Consider the following 9,795-nt stretch of genomic DNA (forward strand, 5'->3'; position numbering starts at 1 on the left):
TATTACTTTTTTTATACTGTACTTTTCTAACCTTGCTCTTTTAAAAAAATTATTTGGCTGAAAAGTTATCTGTTCCTTTCATTCTATAATACCAGAATAATAAAGTATCTGATATAGCTAATTACAGTATTCCTGAGCACCTTAAGAAGTGCACAAAGAATTAACTAAAATTCTTATTTCCAAATCCTGGTTTCTTTCAATACAGAATGACTAGAAATGTACTATCTCATGGCAAACAGACGGTAACAAATTAGGTTTCCTTATAATATAAAAATAGGTAATTATTTATAAAAATTCACTGACATAGTATTTAGTTCTTTTACAGGCTTAATCTATTTCTCAAAATAACAATTTATTCAGAGAAATAGCTACCTTATCAATGTAGTTCATTTTGTTAAATTTCCGTTAGAGAGTTTAAAAAATTGTTTTTCTTTTTTCAAGTGATCAGCAATGAGTTTTCTCTTCATTTCAGGTAAGTTCTGAAAGATAAGTGCCATAATTTCACAGAAGTTAATAAGTATTAGCAATGATGGTATATTGAATTTGATTCTCCATATATAAGACAACACCTTCAGTTCTTTTGTGAAAGTAGCTCAGTCGAGTCTGACTGCGACCTGATGGACTATACATTCGCCTGCAATGCAGGAGTTCAATCCCTGGGTTAGGAAGATCGCCTGGAGAAGGGAAAGGCTATGCACTCTAGTATTCTGGCCTAGAGAATTCTACGGTCTGTATAGTCCATGGGGTCGCAAAGAGCCGGACACAACTGAGCAACTTTTACTTTTACTTCTTTTAAATTATTTTGGAGTATTCTACAAGAGGCTTGTCTTCGAGGTTAGCACTCTACAAAACTGAAGAAGGTACAGTTTGTCTGCTATTACACAGATTCACTTTTCTAGAAAAGTCTCTCTTTCAGGTTTGGGACCCTTAGCCTTCCATACAAGGCAAGGTAGTGTCCTATTCCAATTACTGTGTATCTACAATTCAAATAGAACTTTTAAAGACTGAGTGTTTTAAGATTCAAAGAAACAGATGTTGAAATTTTAGTAACAGGTGATTGGAGAAATGTTTTGGGACTGCGTACATCCTAAGAATTATAAAATGGCAGTATTCATAGAGATCTTAAATATAATAAGAAATTGAACTCCAGTTTGCTGATAGGTTCTCAAATTACAGGCTGCTACTGACTCACTCCTCTCTTCAGGGCAACATTACCTCTTCAATCCACAATCTTTATGAAGCTTGTGCCTGGGTAAGGAATGAGAGGATTTCAGAATATCTGTAAATTTCTTTACTAGTAATTCTGGAAAAAATGTATTCTTGCTCAGGTAATCTTAGGGTAGGCCTTACTACCACCAGCACACAGTTTTAGACCTCATCTCATTCATCTTTGTATCTCTAGGTACAAGTGTTTTCAGATGTGAATTTGTTTCAATTTTTGGTCTCTGCAGTATTATTTAGTACAGAAATGTAAGAGGCAAGCAAAGAATCTTCCTCTTATACAGGGAAAAAGTGAAGTTATAATTTCCAGTTTTTAACATGTCTCAGATCACTTTTCATAAACACTGAGCAAGTGAATTACTATTGTGTTCCAGGTACTCTTCTGGGTTTGGGGAGTTCATCAGAGAAAATTTGACACACATATAGTTTTTGTTTTATCCAGACTGTGTAAAATCTCAGTCTTTGGATTTTAAAAATATTTTTAAACACCCTAGTATTTATAATTTGCCAAACAGATCTCACCTGTTGAAAATCAGTAGTAATTTCTATGTAAATAATAGGATTTGTGAATTGTATTTCAGTTGAATGCTGATAGCCAAGCTTTAAAAATCATCTGTTAAAGACAAAATTTAGAAAAATTACTGATAATCCCACCCTCTAGAGATAACCATTTTTGATGCAATTCTCATATATATGATTATCCTACATATAGGATAAGATGATACAAAACTGTTGTATCTAATTTTTCCACTTAATTATACCAAGAACATTTTCCTGTGTCACTGAAAATCCTGTAAACAATTTTTAATTCATGACTTAGGTCAAATAATTATTTCTTATTGTCAGATATTTAGGCCACTTCCCCTTTATCACGGTTATCATAAATAATATACCTGCATGCTCCATTATCTCCCTAAGATAAATCCCACATAGTAATGCTAAATGAAGGGTACGGTCATATTTAAGGTAAAGAAAAAATATTGTCACATAGTCCTCCGGAAAGACTGTACTAATTTACATTCCCACCAGTAGGTAGGGCTTTACCTGTTTTGCCGCACCATGACTGAGGTTGATGAATATCATATTTCATCTTAAGTTTGCTAAGTTTGGTCATTTTTAATGTGACACAAGTTTAAGGAATTACGAGCCACAATCATAAAATAGAAAAAAAAATTTTTTTAATCAATACAAATGAGGAAAAATATTAAAAAATCCAAGAAAGGTCAGTATATGATAATGTTCCAGAACTGCAAAATTTTACTTCATATAAAATAAAAGTGCAAACATCGTGTCTTTTTGGGACAGGCTCAGGATGCTATTTAAAGTATGAAACTTATGAAACATCAATTTGCTGAGTGAAAAGACAGCAGAAAAAATACAGCTAATGAAAATACAGACAAAATTGCTACTGTGGTTTCAGAAAGCTGTACTAACGAATGTGGTAGTTAGATGGCAAAATGTAATAACCGTGCAGACAGATAGTACATAGTTACTATACAAAAGAACCTCTCCCTTCTGAAGCTCTAATTTTGGTTTTTGTGTGTAAGAATTGGCATGTCTGCTTTTTCACAATCTTGCTTTGCTTAAGGTAAGTTTGTGAGGACTGAATACAACAGATCTGAAGAGTCAAGTGTTTCTCACAGTTCTCTTTTGCTTTCAGTTGTAGTTGGGCCTTATCTCTAAATCACATATTAGTTTTATAGACTGTGTATTGCTCTCCAGCCCACTAACTCCCTTAACTCCCCTTTTTAACTGCACAAAAGACAAAAATTTCTAAATATAAAATCAAGAAATCTGTACTTACCATTTAAGGTAACTTCAATAGAAATTTTTGGTTTAATCCTCGTATTCCTAATTTTTTAAAAAAGTTTTCCTAGTTAAAATTTTTTCCCTAACTTCTTTAATGGAAAGAGAGATGGGAATTGTGAAATGAGATTTACAAAGTAATAGCAAATGTACTTTTAAAAATTGGAAATTACATACACAACTAGATAAAAGAAACTTAAATATCCACTGGTTAACTTTATAGGATTCTGTCAACGTTATTTTTTAAATTATAGGTATCTTTTGTTTCTCTCAAAAACTTTTCTCCAGCACTGTCTCAAAGAACTTGGATATGAACCATACATTAACTTCCTTCAAAAGATGCTTCTCTCCGTGACCCCATAGCCTCTGGGAAAAGATCATGGCATATCCCGTCCACCTGAAAAGACTGTTTCTCGTTTGTATCCCTCCTCATGTACTGACGCCAACCTTCAACTTGTAGTTGCCCCCAGCACACACTGCTCTCATCTTTGACCATGTTACAACCCATGCAAAGAATGACAAAGGTCAGAGGCTTGGCATGTCAACTCTTACAGGAAGCCCTCGGGAACATTAGTTTCCCCTACTGGATGCGCTGCCTCCTTTGTGTTCCCCTCGGCACTTCTCTTGAGCTATTTTTAGCTCTTTATTGAGCTGTCAACCTCATGAAGACACACTATTGCGCTCGTAGTCTTACTCTCACATCTTGGGACTTGGTAAAGCTGAATGAATGTCTCCAGCTTCCGCACATAAGGTGAAGTGTTTTCGCTGTTTTTTTACTGTCTTCCTTCCGGAGCCCGTTTATAGGCGCCTGCTTCTATCACCTATCCCATATTACTCTTAAACACGACAGAATGAATTGCGCTTTCTATCTACCTCCTCTGAGTTCTCACTCAGTTGAGTTTACGCTCGCCTGGGTTAAGAGAATCGTGAGAGGCGTGAGACCGGGTTATTTCATACTTCAACGTGTGGGGTTTGACCACAGACGTCCCGGAGAACTCTGAAGCGGCGGATAAAGCACTTGAAACGGAAAATAACAAAAGCAGTGGCGAGAGAACAGGGAGATGAAACTAGGAAGCTGAAAGTGGTAGGACAAGCAGGGGAAACGCAAAGTGAGGTCAAGAAAGGGGACGAGTTGCAACCACGCCCATGCCTCCCTCGCACACTGTAGGCCGCTGCGCGCAGGGAAAAATGGTCAGCCTCCCGGGTAGCTCTCCCGGTCTCCTGCTGCCCCCGCCCGCCAGATAAGATACCCAGAGCTCACACCAAGACGCTGCGAAGCACGCAAATAAATTACAGGACGCCGACGGCCCATCCTAGAAACTTCATTTCTCACTCCTCCACCCCACCCACCTCCTCCTCCCGGGGCCGTAGCCGCCCTCACGCCCAGGCCACGCCAAGCCAACGCCCACAAGCGGGCAGAAGAAAAAAGCCAGCTCTCGCCCTAGTTCTTTGGTGCCACCAACTCAGAACGAATTGCCCCGCCCCAGCAAGCTAGGTTGGCCGTGACACTAGTAACTGATCGACATTTTAGGATTTAAGAACTGAGCGAACCGTGTAGATGGTTCCCTTCTCCCGGCTCAGCTTCCGCGACTCCTCCCAGCGCCACGCCCCAATCCTTTCCTCCCCGCCCTACTTGGGGGGCCCGCGCTACTCATTGGCTGCGTGCCCTGCCAATCCAACTGACTTCGACGAATCCCGCCTCAGGGAAGGTGAAGATCAAGAAAAAGCGCGTACACCTGGCCAGAGGCGCGAGCCTAACGCCCCCAAGCTGCAGCCGCTCTGGGGCCGAGGAGACTGCGGGCCGCCTTGGACACGTGGGAGAGGTCTCATTTGCATAACGGCCGCCCCTCGCGTCCTAGCGCGGCCCAGAGTCCCGCCCCTCATCCATCTAGAAGTCTGTTGGGCCTCAGGCCGGTCACTCCGATCCCGGCAAGCCTGTGGCGGGCGGTCCCGAGAGCGGATTGGCTCTGAGAGTTTCCAAAAGGCGGCGGGGAGGCGACTATAAGAGTGGGGAGCCGAGGGAGGGGAGTGAGAGACGCTGTTTGCGTTCGCGGAGTCTGGTGCTAGGTGACCGTTAGTTGAGGCCGCAGATTTTCTGCCCCAGGTGTTCTCGTCTAACGTCGCTTGCCTGTCTTTCAGTCAGGATGTCTGCCCGCGGCCCGGCTATTGGCATCGACCTGGGCACCACCTACTCGTGCGTGGGGGTCTTCCAACATGGCAAGGTGGAGATCATCGCCAACGACCAGGGCAACCGTACCACCCCCAGCTACGTGGCCTTCACCGACACCGAGCGCCTCATCGGCGATGCAGCCAAGAACCAGGTGGCCATGAACCCCACCAACACCATCTTCGACGCCAAGAGGCTGATCGGTCGGAAGTTCGAGGACGCCACAGTGCAGTCAGACATGAAGCACTGGCCGTTCCGGGTGGTGAGCGAGGGAGGGAAGCCCAAAGTGCAGGTGGAGTACAAAGGAGAGATCAAGACCTTCTTCCCTGAGGAGATTTCCTCCATGGTCCTCACTAAAATGAAGGAGATTGCCGAAGCCTACCTTGGGGGCAAGGTGCAGAGCGCGGTCATCACCGTCCCGGCCTATTTCAATGACTCTCAGCGCCAGGCCACCAAGGACGCGGGCACCATTACGGGCCTCAACGTGCTGCGCATCATCAACGAGCCCACGGCGGCGGCCATTGCCTACGGCCTGGACAAGAAGGGCTGCGCGGGAGGCGAGAAGAACGTGCTCATCTTCGACCTGGGCGGCGGCACCTTCGACGTGTCCATCCTGACCATCGAGGACGGCATCTTCGAAGTGAAGTCCACTGCTGGCGACACTCATCTGGGCGGGGAGGACTTCGATAACCGCATGGTGAGCCACCTGGCGGAGGAGTTCAAACGCAAGCACAAGAAGGACATTGTACCCAACAAGCGTGCGGTGCGACGACTCCGCACCGCCTGCGAGCGCGCCAAGCGCACCCTGAGCTCGTCCACGCAGGCCAGCATCGAGATCGACTCGCTATACGAGGGCGTGGATTTCTACACGTCCATCACCCGCGCCCGCTTCGAGGAGCTCAACGCAGACCTTTTCCGCGGGACCCTGGAGCCGGTGGAGAAGGCTCTGCGCGATGCCAAGCTGGACAAGGGCCAGATCCAGGAGATCGTGCTGGTGGGCGGCTCCACTCGCATCCCTAAGATCCAGAAGCTGCTGCAGGATTTCTTCAATGGCAAGGAGCTGAACAAGAGCATCAACCCCGACGAGGCAGTGGCCTACGGAGCCGCGGTGCAGGCGGCCATTCTCATCGGGGACAAGTCAGAGAACGTACAGGACCTGCTGCTACTCGACGTGACCCCGTTGTCCCTGGGCATCGAGACGGCTGGCGGCGTCATGACTCCGCTCATCAAAAGGAACACCACGATCCCCACCAAGCAGACGCAGACTTTCACCACCTACTCAGACAACCAGAGCAGCGTGCTGGTGCAGGTGTACGAGGGCGAACGGGCCATGACCAAGGACAATAACTTGTTGGGCAAGTTCGACCTGACCGGGATCCCCCCAGCGCCCCGCGGGGTCCCCCAGATCGAGGTTACCTTCGACATCGACGCCAATGGCATCCTCAACGTCACCGCCGCCGACAAGAGCACTGGTAAAGAAAACAAAATCACCATTACCAACGACAAGGGTCGTCTGAGCAAGGATGACATTGACCGGATGGTGCAGGAGGCGGAGCGGTACAAGTCGGAAGATGAGGCCAATCGCGACCGAGTAGCCGCCAAAAATGCTGTGGAGTCCTATACCTACAACATGAAGCAGACGGTGGAAGACGAGAAACTGAGGGGCAAGATTAGCGATCAGGACAAAAACAAGATTCTCGACAAGTGTCAGGAGGTGATCAACTGGCTCGACCGGAACCAGATGGCGGAAAAAGATGAGTATGAACACAAGCAAAAAGAGCTCGAAAGAGTGTGCAACCCCATCATCAGCAAACTATACCAAGGCGGCCCTGGCGGCGGCGGCGGTTCAGGAGCATCCGGCGGACCGACCATCGAGGAAGTGGACTAAACCTGCACTCAAGACAGCGTAAAAACCTCTTTTCCTTTCTATTTTTTTTTTCCTTTTGTTTCTGTTTCTTCTTTGAAATGTCCTTGTGCCAAATACGAGATCTATTACTGGAAGTGTTTAACAGGTGTATGCATATAAAAGAAAAGGTGCAACAACTTAGTTTAATGATACAAGATTAGTTCTAAAGTTTGATTTTTTAGAAACATTATTTGAGGTATCTCTTTAATGCATTTTGCTTGTTTGCTGACTTGAACGTTTTTTGGTTATCTTAGTTTGTGCATGGAGATTTGAGACGGGAAACCTGAAGTTTTCACACAGGTTCTGTAGAAGTTTGGTAACAATAAAATACATAGAAGCTTAACTTGCTTATTTGTATGTACTACTTGAAGAGAAAAGTGAACATTGCAGTAATGTTAAGGAAAGGCATACTTTTTGCAAACGCATAAATACAGATTTAAAAGTAAAAAGCTGAAATTGATCTAAAAATTACTGTCTTGGAGTTTTCAATTTTGTTTTCTTACTGTTTTACCCATGTGGGTCTTTAACTAAATAAGGTATTAGTATAAGGTGAAATTTGTCTAACTCAATCTTATCTAATTCTCAGATGAGTTTCCTGCTTTGAATTACCAGCAACTTAAGGGGAGAAGATCTGGGTAAACTTTACCCTCCTTTTAATACAGAAACCAGAGTTGGCATAAATGTTCAAGTGAAAATCCACCTGAATATTCCAGCAAAATACAAGCTGTATTCCAGGGTTAAGTACAAAGATTCTTTCTGTAAACAAAAGGAGTTGTCTTCTGAAAATAGCCTAACATAATATGAAACAGGCTTGCTTTCTGCTGCATACAGGTGTCTGAAACAAGATCCAACAGACAAAGGTTAAAGCCACTTAACATTGAGTTCAAATTCAAACTTTTGTCAACTTTTTCTAGTAAAACAGTTCAAATTCTGGGCATATGGCAAATTCAAGAAGAATATGTTTTCAGCACTTAAATTACTTGGATGGTAAAGGAAGATAATAGTTTTTTGTTGCTGTTCTGATTTGACAATCATAGTGCTTTTTCAATACCTGCCTTAAACACTAGAATATATTTCTTTTTTTAAAAGATAAACTGCAAGATATTTTGTCAATATGCAACTTGTTCATTTTCCAATATATCCAATTTGAGATTGTTACAGATAGAAATATAACCCTTTGAAATTCACTATCCTGGGCTTAAGCTTTAAAAATCCACATCCTAAAAAAAAAAAAAAAATCCACATCCTTGGAAGAAGGGGGTTCATGTTTATATTTTAGTGGACTGACTCATCTGCTTTGTACTGATTTATTCTCTTTAAGGAGAATTTGGAAGAAATTGAGTAAAGCTAATTGGAAAATGCATAGTTAATCTAATGTTTTCACCATACAGACAATTTAATATCTCCTTCCAAGTGATGTAGATTTACTTCCTGTTGTTCATAAGATAACAGTGACATATAGAAGCTAATTTTAAACTTACTAGTAGACTCTTCCATATCAAGCAGAGAGAGGAATTTTTGAAATATAAAAACTAGAGAACAAAATAGCCTAAAAGTATTGAGCTTTGGTCACAGTCCTCTCACGTAAGCGCTGACTCTGCATACGATTTTTTTTCTTTTAACAAGTCTCATTTGGGTGGGGGGAGGAAGATAAAAAGGCAGTTGTAAAATAGCTTCAAAATAGACATTTTTTTTAAAGGTAGTTTTTCCTTACACTTTGAAAGGTGAACACAATTTGAGTTTTTCAGTGCTGTTCCCAGAGTGGAAAGTTTTCAGCAAAGAAGCATTAAGGATATTTCATTGCAGATAGCATCATATAAATATTTGACAAGTTACCTTGGTATTAAAAGAGTCAGGTAATTAGTAGCCTTAGAGTGACGTTTCACCTGAGTTTTTACCAAGATAATACTCATTCTGTTAACCTTTTGTTAGTTCTTTATTGAGTGTTTATCCCTTGCTTTAACTTCAAAGTATACAAAGTATAGTGGGGTCTTTAATTGCAGTTTGGTATTAGTTTGACTAGACCTCATTTTTAGAAGATATTAGTTTCTAAAGGATCAGAAAAATGCCAAATGGTAATCTCTTTGATCCTATAGCCTGACCTCTGGTAACTTGCTGTAACACTAACATCAATCTATGTAGATACTTCATTTTCTGTTATTTTGAAAAGTAATTTGTAAAACTCTTGAGTGCTTTTAATTTTGTCTTCTCAAATTTACCTAGATCTAAATATTGCTTAAGATAAAAAGCCACTAAAGTAGCCATTCATGTTTCCAGGGTCAGGTGAAGTTGGTAACTCAATAACTCATGGGAACCCTTTAGCAGATGTTAGATCAGCCATAGTCAAATGACAATGGAAAAAGTACTTGAGTTCAGGATGAGGCTAAATTACAGTTTAAGGAATAATTAACATCACTTACCCTTGAAAGTAATACTATGCTAGGGACTAGTGGTCATGACTACAGCTAATGAAATATGTATAGAATGCTTAGGGATTGAAAAAGTACCTTTCTCATAACGGGGACTTAATTTCTTCTTTCTTGAATGTATAATTAACATAATTGTCCCTGTTTTGAGGCAATGAATCTAGACACCTGTCAAAATTGTTCAGAGTATTTCAGTTGTATGAAATTTCAAAAGAAGATTACTCTAAATTTTTTATCATATTAATTTATATGTATAATGGAAGTTAATG

The 9,795-nt window shown here is 41.9% G+C and overlaps 1 protein-coding gene and 1 non-coding gene across 2 annotated transcripts; one reads left to right on the forward strand and one right to left on the reverse strand.

The window, feature by feature from the left end:
* Positions 1-438: 438 nt before the first annotated feature.
* On the reverse strand, positions 439-507 carry LOC139035805 (small nucleolar RNA SNORD2). The gene has a single exon (XR_011488515.1). It is a non-coding gene; the product is annotated as a small nucleolar RNA SNORD2 (small nucleolar RNA).
* Positions 508-4,786: 4,279 nt separating this feature from the next.
* Positions 4,787-7,568, forward strand: HSPA2 (heat shock protein family A (Hsp70) member 2). The gene has a single exon (XM_020879219.2). The coding sequence runs from the start codon at positions 5,172-5,174 to the stop codon at positions 7,080-7,082; it is 1,911 nt and encodes a 636-aa protein (XP_020734878.1). The 5' UTR covers positions 4,787-5,171; the 3' UTR covers positions 7,083-7,568.
* The last annotated feature ends 2,227 nt before the right edge of the window (positions 7,569-9,795 follow it).

This window comes from Odocoileus virginianus, chromosome 6, assembly GCF_023699985.2.
Source record: "Odocoileus virginianus isolate 20LAN1187 ecotype Illinois chromosome 6, Ovbor_1.2, whole genome shotgun sequence".
In the NCBI taxonomy this organism is placed as follows: Eukaryota; Metazoa; Chordata; class Mammalia; order Artiodactyla; family Cervidae; genus Odocoileus; species Odocoileus virginianus.

Bases quoted from the DNA above. Each gene is read 5' to 3' on its own strand.
- HSPA2 (XM_020879219.2), top strand. From the start codon at position 5,172: ATGTCTGCCCGCGGCCCGGCTATTGGCATCGACCTGGGCACCACCTAC.